This window comes from Festucalex cinctus, chromosome 2 (assembly GCF_051991245.1).
Source record: "Festucalex cinctus isolate MCC-2025b chromosome 2, RoL_Fcin_1.0, whole genome shotgun sequence".
Classification (NCBI taxonomy): domain Eukaryota; kingdom Metazoa; phylum Chordata; class Actinopteri; order Syngnathiformes; family Syngnathidae; genus Festucalex; species Festucalex cinctus.
The window spans coordinates 12,813,013-12,827,107 of NC_135412.1; the positions used below are offsets into that span (position 1 = coordinate 12,813,013).

At 40.4% G+C, this 14,095-nt stretch overlaps 1 protein-coding gene across 1 annotated transcript; it reads right to left on the minus strand.

The window, feature by feature from the left end:
• Positions 1–2,353: 2,353 nt before the first annotated feature.
• On the minus strand, positions 2,354–4,525 carry hoxc4a (homeobox C4a). The gene is made up of 2 exons (XM_077515250.1): positions 3,972–4,525; positions 2,354–3,472 (listed from the first exon to the last, which is right to left on the minus strand). The coding sequence occupies exons 1-2, from the start codon at positions 4,438–4,440 to the stop codon at positions 3,111–3,113; spliced, it is 831 nt and encodes a 276-aa protein (XP_077371376.1). The 5' UTR covers positions 4,441–4,525; the 3' UTR covers positions 2,354–3,110.
• Between the last annotated feature and the right edge of the window lie 9,570 nt (positions 4,526–14,095).

Here is a 14,095-nt window from a genome sequence, read left to right on the forward strand (position 1 = left end):
TCGAGTGATTCAGCAGTCAAAAGAAGACACACACGCGTTTAAAAAAACAAAACAAAAAAACTGGAGCTGAGTAAGTGTTTAGGAATTTAAAATAGTGAAGTTGAGACTAGCTGCACACGTCCATATACTGCCTGCTGCCTCACCTGCAGCACAGATCTGCTTCACTGACTCTGGAAAAACACGTTAAGGATTTAACGGAAATTACATTCAGGTGATCTTCTGACAGGTAAGATACAAGATAGATAAAACTATAAAATATTTCACAAACATTCCAGATTGTACAAAGTGACATCCTGTTAAACATCTTTATACACTTATTAATTGCACAAATATAAGTAAAATCACAAAAGAAATACACATTACACTATTATCAGAAACACAAATTAGGAATATAGACTACAAAATGCTCCAATAGAATATTTATTTCTTGAGTAACATGTTGATCTTGATTTATAACTTTACATTTTGCAATTTCTTTCTGTCTTTCTTTGTGTGTGGGGGTGATTGAACATGAGTATATTATTTTCTTTATTGCTATGTTTTGTTTAGTGATTGAGCTATTCAGAAATGCATCAGTATAGGCTATCGTTAAATTATTATATAGCCTTGAAATGTTTACCTTGATCATTTCAGTGTATCTTGTTGATTTTTCTAGGCTGAAAACAAACCAAAAACAATTTATGAGCACAACAATTAGGAAAAAAAATATATATTATTATTATTATTATTATTATTATTATTATTATTATTATTATTATTATTATTATTGTTATTATTATTATTAATGCATTTGTTTTTTAAATTTATTTTATTTAACATTCTAATGATGTCGGTATGAAATAATTGGGTCAAAATTACGCTTCATATTTGGAAAGCGCCAAATACATGCTTGCATTGCATGAACTTCCGGAAGTTGATGTCCAAACGTATAAACCAAAACGGATGCACTCACCTTTGAAATTCTCAAGTAACACATATAGGCCACATCACATGACATGCCATTGTTGCCCCCCTCCCCTGTCAGTTTTATGACGATGCAAGATGGTCATCATAGCTATTTTTTTTGTTATTTTCCACCAACGCCCCCACAACAACAACAACAAAAACTATTTTGAGACGTGTATTTGAAATGCACTTAGGGAAGGTTAGCTCACCTCATCATGATGCACATTTTTGAGTCTTAACCCGCCTGCAGGCCTCTCCACGGGTGCAAGAGATCTGACCAAAGTAAGCCGAGGCCAAGGTGACCAGAACCCGAATGGGCCACATATAGGGCGGGAGGGGGTGTCCACACCATCCAGCTTAAAATGAGCCTAATGGGACATAAAATGTGTCCTCGGTGTGAACTCGGCCTTCTCCCATGTATGCACATCGCCCCCCCCCAAAAAAAAACAAAACTTCAATCTACCTTTTCAGCGTGGCGACACGGAGGCGACACATGGTCGAGGAAAAAAAAAAAAAAAGTGGGGGGAGTGGAGGGATGCTGCTTGCTGACTGTGGCCAGCACATCCATTTCTCCAACGTGTCCGCCAACATAAAGGCTGGTACGGTCATTTTTCAGCCGCGTCTCATCGCTATTCTGCGGAGAAACAACCTCCATATGCACCCGTGAACGTTTTTTTGCTCCAATTTGAGCAAGTCCACTTCAAACCTGCAGCCACATTTTGGAAGATTACATTAAACTGTCTATAATCAGATGTTTTTGCAACACCACAAAGCGGTGCAGTGAGAGATTGATGGTGGAGAATACCTCTTCCTTTTGTGCGCCATACCAGGAACACCCCCCCCCCCCCCCCTCCCCCGAAGAGGAAAGGCAATTTATACCACCCTATTCATGTCACAATTTCACTAATTTATCAAATTCGTGCTTTTTTTTTTCTTTTTTTTTCTTAACTGATGTTTGGCTACTTTTACCTTAAATACATATGTACAAAAATAATTTATAATGTTTAAAAATCGCTTCTCCTATATTTTTTAAATTGTAATTGACAGTGTTTTGCTTTTAAGTCTGATAAAAAATAAAATAAAATAAAACACGTCCTCTGCAAGCTTAAGGCCAGACTGATCACGTGGTGCTGCTATTAACCGACACCACATGATGCATATTTGGCAAATAATGATTTTATTCACTTTATTTTGCACATGTGAAGCCAACGTGGTGGTGTGTGCTATAAAAAGCAGGGCAACTCTACCGGGTTGTACAAAAGCAATATACGACTATTATCCAAAACAATGTCGACCCTCCAAACACATTGCAAATGTCCTCTAAATTGATTCGCATGCAGCTTTGTGTTCAAGTCACGCACACACGCACACGCACACGCAGCCATAGCTGCAGGGTTGATAAAGACAGTTAAAAAAAAACAAAAAAAAACACACAGTGATTCTCGTTTGCTTCAAATTCAAATTCCGGCTACACTGAACCAAAGAGTCAGCAAACGTATAGAAAACTAGAAGACACTCACTGTTTTATTGACCAATATGATTAGCACAAGTACACTAAACTCCGTTTATTGCATTTCACAATAATCAGTTTTTAAAACGGCCTAAACACAACATCAACACCACGAAACCAAACTGTAAATAAAATTTTAAAAATCCTGTTTCCGAAATACACGAGGTATAATTGTCACATTTTTTTTAAAATTCTAAACATAAAAGTTCAAGATCAATGGTGATCATCTTTTTTTTTTAAATCCTCCACTATTAAAAAAAATAATTATATTGATATCCTTCCAGTGTTGTTTGAAATAAATAGATTGTGCATTTCACCTGGACAGCAGGGCAAAAGAATGGCCCACAATAATATTTGGATTAAATGTATAATCATCTGCATTTTTTCCCTTCATTCAAAACATAATAAAAAACACAATTTCAAATGAGTTTCAAATAAATTAAACCCTGTATCACGTATAAAAGAATGCATCGGTATTCGCAGTAATCCATGCTATATAACATGCATTTTATATAACGTTGGACCTCGAGGAAACCGCACACGATGGCTACGAAAAAACAAAATATATCGTCATCATTCTATAAATAAGCAGTCCTGTTCTGTTTTTGTTTTGTTTTGTTTTTCCTCCTGCGTCGTCCATGTGTTTTTTTTTTTTTTATAACCTGGTAATATCGTCGCCATGCTGCGCTCCGCTCAGTTCATCGGAGGCCGCTGTGTTCGTGGCCGAGGAAGGGGCCACCGCGCCGGCTGCGGAGCTCGCGTTGGAGCCGGACGACGACGACGACGAGCGCACTTTGGTGTTGGGCAGCCGGTGGTCCTTTTTCCATTTCATCCTGCGGTTCTGAAACCAGATTTTGATCTGGCGCTCGGACAGGACCAGCGTGTGGGCGATCTCGATGCGCCTCCTCCGAGTCAAATAGCGGTTATAGTGGAACTCCTTCTCCAGTTCCAAGACTTGCTGGCGGGTGTATGCTGTCCGAGACCGCTTGGGCTCCGTCCCATTGTAGCCCGAGTTCACTGAGCGAGGGTGGGGGAGAAGAAAAGAAGAGGGACGAGAAGAAGGAGAAGACCAAATAAAGGAGGGGTAAACATGGATGTGACTTGAAAGATTTATGGGCACGTTTGGGATATTTAAAGGCAACTTTACAAGTTGGCGCCAAATGTGGGGACACTCGCAGCCAACTAAGCTAAATTATTAATGCAAGATTACAAAGCTGGATTTTTTTTTCTCTTCCCCCAGCTCTTCTTATTCATATGTCCCCCTTGCTCTCTCTCTCCCTTTCCATGGCGCAATACATAACAGCAGAAGCCACATGGTGATACGGCTGCCCTGAGTATACCTCGGCTATAAAATTTATGGTGGGTGTAATTACCAATGCCGAGTCGTAAATCCGCCTCAATTGTGCCATTTCAAAAGGCTTCCCTGCTATCGGAGCAGGGGCTGGCAACGAGATGGGAGTAGGGGGCTGATAAAGGGGGAGAGGGCGGACATAAACACGCAGGGTTTTTTGCCTACCAGTGCTGACGTGAATCTTCTTCATCCACGGGTACACCACGGGCTGCTTGGACGAGGCGGCGCTGTTCGGATGCTCCGGGATGGCTTGGTTGCAGGCGGAGGCTGCGGCCGGCGGGGTGGCGGGGGACATGGACAACTGGGGGGTCTCGCACGAAGCGGGCTGGCCCTTGCCCGCGAGCAGGTGCGCGGAGTGGGCTATTCCCGCGTGTCCCCTCGGCGTGTCGGGCTCGGGGATGCTTGCACAGTTATACTGGCGCTCTTGGTAGCTGGCCCGCGGTGCGGTATACAAGTCCTGGTGGTGATGCTGCGGCTGCGGCTGCGGCTGCGGCTGCTGGTAGCCCGGGTCCCTGGCGCGGCCGTAATATTCGGGGCTGTGCTCGGGGATGTAGTTGTTTTGCGAATATTCCTCGCATGGAGGAAATTTCGGATCAATGTAGTTAGACTCCATCAAATACGAGCTCATGATCATTAATTTCTGGAGTGGAAAATAATTTTTCTAGCTTTGTCGTTTTTCTGCTCCATAAAGCCCTCCTACTTGCGAGCAGCCCTGTAAAGTTACTTTTACCACGTGACCCGGCCGGCCAATCGCAGCGGACCTCGAGGTACCCGGATAAGGAACCAGAGGTGTTTAGCATACCTCCAGTCGACATGGCGTTCTCCGAGCTCCCTCGCTCTCTCTCTTCGCCTTCTTTCTCGTCCTCGCTCTCTCTCTCTCTCTCTCCGCTTGTCTTACCAAAGTCATTGATCTTGGCGACAAAACTAGTAGCTTACTTGCTGACCAAGGAGAAAATAAAATAAAACGCAACGGTCTCAATTATTCATGGGGACAAGATAGCTGTTCCACCAAAGATAACACCAATAGCTAACCAAGCACTAGCCTGCTTAAAGCTAATTAATGAAGCAAGCAGCACTTCGATGATGAAACCGTTTGCAAAACATGGCCATAAGAGAAACTGCTTGCGTTTTAGTCATGCACAAAATGGGTGGATGGTGGGGAAAATTTTGTGCTCAAGGGCCATATTTTTGAAAACAGACAGATTGCCAACTCATTTGAAGTCAAACAATGCACATATCCCTTTTAATAAGAGCAGTGATTCTAATAGTTGTAGGCTACCACCCTATATAATCCACGAGCACCAGCTATACATTCAAATAATCAAGTGCCAAAACCAGTTCAGTTATATTTATTTTAAACGCAATAGGCTACATTTCCATTTAATCTTTAAGAACTGTTTAGTTTTATTTTTCCACTTTTATTGAGCTTCACTTTCAAATTAACTTTCATGTGTAAATACTTTGAAATCAGTCACTATTTAAGTGATTACTGTTTTTTTTGTTTATTTGTTTGTTTTTCCTATACTGAAGCACATTGTTAATGTCCGAACTGGATAACGTTACAGAGGCTTGTTGGCTTTTAATATCAAATATACTTTTCAGGAATAAAACCTGCAAGTGGTTTTATTTTATTTTTTTATTTTATTGTGACCACTTAGTCCGATACACAACTGTGTTTGAATTTGGTCATGATGGTGGTACTTGGCGAGCTAAATGCATTTTTAGGTGAGACTTTCTGTAAAATAAAATTTGAGAACCACTAGTTACAGCAGGGGTCACCATCTTTGTGCCCACAGGCTCCACGTCCTCCCCAAGGACCACTTGAGTAGCCTAAGCACCTGTGAGCCTTAACAGTAATTCTTTTTAAAACACATTTACACTGGCATAGATTTGGAAATTGATATTGTAATAATAATTTTAAAAAAATAACAAAAAAACAGTACAGCTCAAAGGTCAGCATTCTAGTGACCAAAACATACTGTTTGTAGGGGGCGCAACAACCATGATTTAAAATTATGATTTCAGATTGCCCTCGGCATTAATCGTGCCCAAGAAGTAATTTTCACTTTCAAACCATTCATGCCATCACTGAGTGTGAATGAACCAACACTGCCTGCACCCAACGTGAACTTAAAACTACACCATCAGTGAATATTGAATCAAATACATGCATTTGGGGGGGGGGGGGGGGGGGGGACTCACTGAATACATTCTAAATAACTACTTTAATCAAAAACAAAAAAACAATGTGACGAATATTACAGGAATCTTGACAATGTGAATGTCTTAGAGGGCCGGATGAAAGAATGAAGGGTGCCGTATCTGACACCCGAGCCATAGCTTGCCCACCCTGCTTCAATCTCACACAAGTGTTACTAGTTCAAACAATGTTTGTGAGCATGGAAATGTCACACAGCATGTGAGTCTGTGACGCTCAGTGGCTGAATTTTGGGCCTCATCAATTTATAACACGCCTGCATGGCCCACAGCCACATTGAATGAGGCCACGTTTGCTTATTTTGACTGCATTTTGTCAATTTAGTGAGAGGAAACAAACTAAAAGTACACAAATACAGCTACAAATAATTAAGTGTAGGCCTTTTATTCCAATGATTTGAGCACATCACGAACCACATAACACACAATCGTAAACCGTAATTACGTTGCCACATGTCACACAGAAGCCAAGCAGCATAAAACTGATAAGATGAACATTCCTATGGTGCACAAATGGGAACTTTACATACACAACACTAAACAGAACCCAAATCAGTATTCGTTATCTGAAAGTTGCAGGGAAGCAGCAAAGAGGCAAATAAGTTAATTTTGCCAACTTGTCATCTAATCACATCATGAACAAGCACACAAAGTACAGGTAGTATGAAAAATCAATATCAGGATAGTTTTCTGTTACAATACAGTACTGGTACACAAACGCAAATATCAACGTTACACAGTAAATTCTGTAGGGTAAATCTGACTCTATTTAGAGTGGGACCAGATAGACTCAGTTTTCAAGTAGGCTAATATTTACACTTGGAAGAGAGTAAAATAAAGAATTGGGAAAAAAATAAATAAAAGTCACTCAAGGGTTGAGGAACAAACTCATGACTTTCAGCTTGGGAGCCTGCCACACGACCACCTGAGTTATGCCCCTCCTACTGTTTGCCAAGAGACCAAAGAGATCATTTTTGGTCTCTTGGAGCTAGGAAGATTCCATGGAATCGTGGAATCAGCTGCAGCTGACACGAGCAATATACTAACAGAAAGCAGGAGCTGACTGAAGGCTCAGAGTGTAGGTCAGCTGTCTCCCAAGCTGAAGGTCATGACTCATGAGTTTATTCCTCCACCCTTGAGTCACTTTTAATTTTTTTCAATTTTTTTTATTTTACTCTCGTCAAAATGTAAATTATTACTCTAAAACTGAGCCTGTTTGGTCCCACTCTAAATAGAGTCAAATTTACTCTACAGAATTTACTGTGTATGGCTGACTAATTGGATGGCTTCAGGACGGTCAAACTAATTTTTGTTCCGGGCCACATACTAGTTATGGTTTCCTTTAGCGGGTGATTATGACTGTGAACCAACACAGTAAATCGTGTAATACTATCACATATACACAACAACTTGATTGATTATTATGAAACAAGAAGCCAATAAAGAAATGTTTGTTCAACTGTTTTTTTTTTCAATTTATGTAAATTTTGTATTTAACAAAAACCATAAAGTCAATGCACACGATTGGCCTTTGTGGGCCACATAAAATGCTGTGGCGGGCTGGATCTTGAGTTAGACATTTATATTGATGAACTAAAATGTAGTGAGAATGCATTTTTCCAATACAGAAACATGATCTATTACATTTAGTACATTGAAGCATAATAAAATACTGAATATAGGTCTGTACAGAAAAGTATTACAATATTGTTGCTAAATGCATCAAATCACTATCACATGTCGAATTTTTTATACAAATTATGCTGTGAAAAACATTTTTCTCAGTCCTGAATAAACACTTGCTATTAGTATGTTGACTACTTTATCATATGTGTATAGTGATTGTTTTGTTTTTATGCTCATCAGTTAACATATACCCTGGCATGATTTGTAAGATTTTCTAAAGATTCTCTAAAGAAAATATAAGTGATCAGGCAAAAACTTTATTTAGTTCATTTTTAACATCATTCAGATTGAATTGATTTCAGAATAGAACAATCAACACCACAGCAATAAAGAAAAATAAACAGGCAGGACTGCAGGATTATTTCACTCCTGGACATAAAAGGGGGGCTTGACTGATATAGTGAACAGAGAAAATTATTTATAAATATATATTATAATATCAAATAGATTTCGGAGGGGCTTAATTAGGGCTACATAGATTTGTGACAACTAGGGCTATAGCCAGCCAACCCCCCCCCCCCCCCCCCCCCCCCACCCCCCCACCCCCCCCCCCCCCATCCCCAGTACCACTATCCCTGAAAATAATGGTCCCCATTCGGACCCCTCAAAAATGCCAATATTTAAATAATTCTGCCAGGAATTGTTGTGACCACAACTTATAAATGAGTTTGCCCTTCTTCAATTCCATAGATCCCCGAATGGTGATACTTCATTGGTAAGATTGCAAGTTGCTCTACCATCCCAACAAAGAGCTTTGGGAAAAAATAAAATAAAATCGTGTTTCTGTTCCAAGCCAATCAAGAACAAATGCAGTGGTTGCATTCTCCAGCCGTAACTAAAGACACATTCATAAATGAATGCTAATCACTTACAGTAACACTAGACTAGACGTTGCTTATTCCAGTGGCGTGTGAAATAACAAGATTTTTTATGTTGTCGCTGCCATTTGGAAAACCATCCAGCTCCAAATACTGACCCTATCTGAAGCAGTGAGCACATTAGCTTCGCTTTTATCTCGATCAAAAACTGCCATGTGAATGCTGCAACAAGAATTTCTTATCTGTGGTCAAATAGAATGACTCCACAAACTTCTTTTTTTGTGTACCTGGGATATAAATAATAATAATAATAATAATAATAATAATAATAATAATGAGCGTGATAAAGGAGATGCTAATGACAGCGTGTTGCGTTTGCGGCCGCCCTACTTTGTGGGAAAGGCGCATGACATTTCTATTAGCGCTCGCAAGGATGTTGGAAGCCTTTTATAGCGCAATAAAAGCTGTAAATCAGTCAGCTTTAAACGACCGCTGGTTCGCAACGTGTTTCACGAGGTCGCGCGCGGTAGCTCGCACTCCCCGGATGTGGCTGCATGGCTCGGTCTCAACTCTGCATTTAGCGGGACTCCCAACAGGAGCGTCACGAAATGTGCGCATGCATGCTGGCGTGTGTTTACATGCTCTAAGGCCGAGGCTGGTGAGGCTGGTGGTGAATTGCAGCTGCCCATGTATTCCCGTAGAGACGTATTTGCGATTGTTTTCAATTCCACACAAATTCGGTTCTACAGGGTACATATAGACAACTAATGCGCATCTCTCAGCCTTTGTGCGAGCACCACAACAACGCAAAACCTGCATGGTGTGATTTGAAACGCCGTGTGCAGGATCAATACACGCGCAAACACAAAGAATACTCCTTTGAGGTAGCGCTTATATGAATATTCAGTTCCAAACACACAGCCTTATACAAAGGATCGGCGTGACAGCGCGGATGAAAAATAAGTTTCCATTGTTCCCAAGCATTTCTTTCTGCTCGCTATTACCATACTGACCGCTCGCTAACCTTTCTTCCTGCCACTCTGGAAGCTAATGAGAAAAGGCTGGGATGAAAAATGCCATATCGGACATGTGGCCCTGTTTGCGGGTTATTAAAAACGGCAAACGTAGCCCGGATTGTGAATCGATGGCATTGATTACAGTGGAAGTGCACGAGATGCTCAAGCAACGACGACCTCGATGTGAAGATTTCACCTTGTTAAAAAACACCAGAAGCTGCATGGTAAAAATGAAAATGTGCTATTTGACGTGGCGATGGGGATGCGGCGGACTAGATTGTTGCTCCGCGAGGATGCATTTTAATATGAGTTAGACAGGCTGACCCGCGCTTCACCCCGCGCGTTTGACTGCCTCCAATAGTTCACTGCCAAGGATTATTGATGGAGGGACACCAATGAATTCCTTCCCCGCGCGCAAATGGCTTTCAGATCGCGCACCGAGTTCAATAACTTGTTATAATGTACAAGTGAAAAAGATGAGGCCCTCGGGCGGATTATTTGCCTGTTTCATTTATTCATCGGAGGGCTAATTAAACGGCCCCTTTGCTAATTAAAAGCTGTACACGTGTATATACCAAATGCAGACGATGTGGTGGTTCCGTGTGTAAATTGGTCGCCCAGTGGCACCTGACCTGGGCGCTGCAATATCCCTGATTAAATGGTCATAACGCGCTTTTAATCAAACCCTTAACAGAATACTGCACGTGCACGCCCCCTCCCCCACTGGTGTAATAACAATAAGCTATATCGTCCAGTTCAAATAATAATAATAATAAAAAGTTTTAATGAAGTGCGGACAAGTCGTGTGAGAGGTGGAATATGAATATGCAGTAAAAGCAGCAGCCACGCAGATAAGAGGGGCTTCTTGCCCCCCCCACTGGAAACCAAGTGCTTGTTTTGCACTTCATTAGCGCTCCGTGTTAAACCAGTTCACTGTGCAACTTTAATGACTACCCTAAAGTATATTGCGCAACAATTTCAGAGGTGTAATGTGCGAATTTCAACGAGCACGTCCAACCTTTTTTTTCAACGGGACTTCGGGCAGGCATGCAGGCACCGGCGAGGGAGCCAGCTGCTGGCCTTCAAGGACATAACAAGCTGCGAGAAGTGTCAGATCTCCGCCACAAGACAGGTGGACAGGCAACACGTCCACCGCCCCGCGCACTCCCTCGCCCTCACCCAGGAAGCATCTGGAAAACACAAAGGGGACACGAGATCAAACGTGGTGCATGCCTAAGGGAGGTTTTGAACAGTCGACATGCAACTTTTTGGAAAGGAACACTGTAAAAAAAAAAAAAAAAAAATTACTGTGAATTTACAATAAATTATTGGATAAGGTTTGCATTACTTTCACAGTAATGATTACAGCAATGTATTGTGAATGTCCTCCAGGCCTTTGTTGTGCACTGTTAAAAAAAATAAAAATAAAATTAACCCAAACTGTTCACAAAATCACCGCATAATCATAGACGCCCCTTAAAAAAATATTTATTTATTTATTTATTCATTTATATACTTTTGTGTAGGCATATTTTTGCATTTCAATCCGCGAATGTGATGTTTTTATCGTTCATTATTATTAATATATATTATTTTATATACTTTTATTTCATCTCATGTGTGTTTTTTTTTAAACATTGTTTTGCTTATTTTGTCTTCAATGCTCCTTTACTGAAGCTAGTATCTAGCTTTAAAAAGACATAAATAGTGTTTTAGTTTGCACTGTTTCGAATTTGCAAGACATTTTGGCCTGCTCGTTAACGTGCATGTAAGGGAAGCCTTTCGTATAGGTTAATATGTACAAGCACCAGCACCCCCCCCCTTCAAAAAAAATAAATAAAATAAAATAAAATAAAATAAAATAAAATAAAATAAAATAAAATAAAATAAAATAAAATAAAATGATAATAATGGCTATATATGATCTCTTTGGGAGAAAAACGTTGAATTTATCCGTTTTTAAATGACACCTGTCTTAAATTGATGTTTTTGCTTGATGTGATTTTTTTTTTCGAGAGAAAAAAAAAGAAAATAAAAAAAAGAAGAAAAAAAGAAAAAAAACTCGATGAGATTTTTGTTTATTTCCATTTCCTGCTAAGTTCGATGGTCGTTTAATTTCCCATGCATGCTTTAGTTCATTTGCAAATATGCTGAGGATGTCCTAGAAAAGACCTCGTTAAGGACCGAGGAGAGACATTTAGGACGACTCCTTTTGACACAAAACTAAAAGTAAGCCTTCCCCTGCCGGCTATATATCCACGAATAGAAAAGCCATCCACCTAAAAATAATCCGACTTTGTCTTCACTTATGTCGATAAATTCAGGTAGCACGATGCAGTCTATGCCTCCAATGTGGGCTATAAGACAAAGGAAAAGTCACCCGGAAGTGACCTGTGCGTCTTCAATAATGACCGTGTCAGCTTCGCAGGTCAGAGAAAGGAACACAAACAACACACACGCGGCCAGTGAAAGCGGATGTTTGCATTGTTTCACTTTCAATCGTGACGATCTAAATTGATAGAAGCGCACGAGACATTCTATGCATCATCAGAATGTGCATTTGGCGCCATGTGGGCTCTACAAATGCTGCCAAAAAATACTATTCATATAGTTTATTTTAGGGTCTATTTCAACTTGTATTTTATGACGATTTCTCCATCGAAATATGACTTTGACCCCCCAAAGCACACACACACACACAACCAAAGAGTTTGTTGCACAGTGCCCCCTAATGGAAGTGTATTATGACTTAGCCTGCACGACTGGAAACGTACAAATATATATATATATATATATATATCCAGGGTGTCCCCTGCCTACTGCCCAGAGCCAGCTGAGATAGGCGCCAGCAGCCCCCGCGACCCTTGTGAGGAATAAGCGGTCAAGAAAATGGATGGATGGATGGATATATATATATATATATATATATATATATATATATATATATATATATATATATATATATATATATATATATATATATATATATATAAAACAAAAAAAAACATTGAGGGCAATGTTGTTGCGTGTACCACAAATAACAGTAAAAATGAAGACTTCACAATTCACATGAAGAAATGAGTGGCTGAATTCAACTTGTCGACCAACGTGGCTCTGACTGCCAAACACAAACACTCGGAAGACACAAATTCAGATCCAACATGCACTGCCCATGCGCTCGAAAGCTCCACATCTAATTCTGACAATGCAGACAGCACGTCCACGTGTTTTTTTCTTTCGTTTTTTCTTTGATTGATTTGAACTTGCACATGCAGCACAACAAACTCCAGAAGATTTTTTTTTCCAAGGGGTTTTGACGTCTGTCTGCATGCACCAAGTCAGAATGACTCATCACGCAACACGCACACATTTTGTGTTCATTTTGTGGCTGCACAACAACACACTCAGCTTGTTTGCTAACACATTCAAGCACTTGAACAAATACACAAACATTCTCCGTTTGTTTAAATGTTTTAAATTGCATCCTAACGTGCGTATTAATTTAAAACAATTTTGAATGTAGGTTTAGTTCGACTATCTACATTAAATAATAATAAAATCCGATGTAAAATGAATCTGACTATACTATATATACTATACTATATACTATACTAAACTATAAGAATCTTCAAATGACGTCGCTTCAATAAAAACAATAAAAAATATTTTAAAGCAGTATTGAGAGGCAACTTACTGCTTGAGATGGGTCCATCGAGTGTCCGAGTTCCCACACCGTCTGCATGTGGCCCATGAGCCGCTTGCATGCAGCCAGCCAAGCAGCTGCGATTGCCGGACAGTTAAGATTATATATGATGTGTATATATCGAAGGTTTGTCAGCTCTTCCAGGCCATAAAAGCCACTTAAATGACACCACGTGCTCCCCAAGCACCATTCACAGGGCCCGCTCGGCCCAATTGGCATATGTAACCTTGTAAACTTTAAAATACCCCCAAAAGAAGACAGTTAAGAAAACGTATACGCCACGTTGGGCCCAAGAGAACGCAAACAGGGAACAAAAAGTGGACGCAGATTCCCGTCGAAGCACCAAGGAGGTTTTATTAGGAGTCAGGAGGTGAGTCCCTTTTATTTGTATTATTTTCTTAATAATAGATCTTGCAAAACCAACAGGGCATTTAAAAAGTGGACTACGGTAGACACTGTTGCGTAAGAGCGTGCATGTGTCACCATATGTTGTCTTGTTTATAAAAACAAGGAAAGCAGACTTTTGCATCCACGTTGCTGTTTGCACGAGAAGGGGGTTGTATTATCTCAGGCGAGGGCTTCCCTTTCCTTCTCCTGGCAAAACAGGAAACAGTCTGTCTGGAAACAAGGGCAATAAAGTTTTATGGGGGCCTTAAACTTCATTGCGCGTTTGTCACTCGGTAAAAGAGTGAGCATGGTGGCTTCCGAGGCAGTCTAAAAATGGCAGCCTCGTTTTTAAAACCATTTGATTACAGCACAATTAGGCATAAACGTTATCAAACGTCATAAAAGCCAACAACGTAATGAGTGTAAACACAACACAAATAGTGCATGTAATCATTTTATTGG

What these genes read in the sequence shown, in the direction of transcription:
- hoxc4a (XM_077515250.1), bottom strand. Translation starts at nt 4,440, where the DNA reads ATGATCATGAGCTCGTATTTGATGGAGTCTAACTACATTGATCCGAAA. An exon ending in GAAGATTCACGTCAGCACTG is followed by an intron (nt 3,473 to 3,971) that starts GTAGGCAAAAAA and finishes ACCCTCGCTCAG; the next exon opens with TGAACTCGGGCTACAATGGG.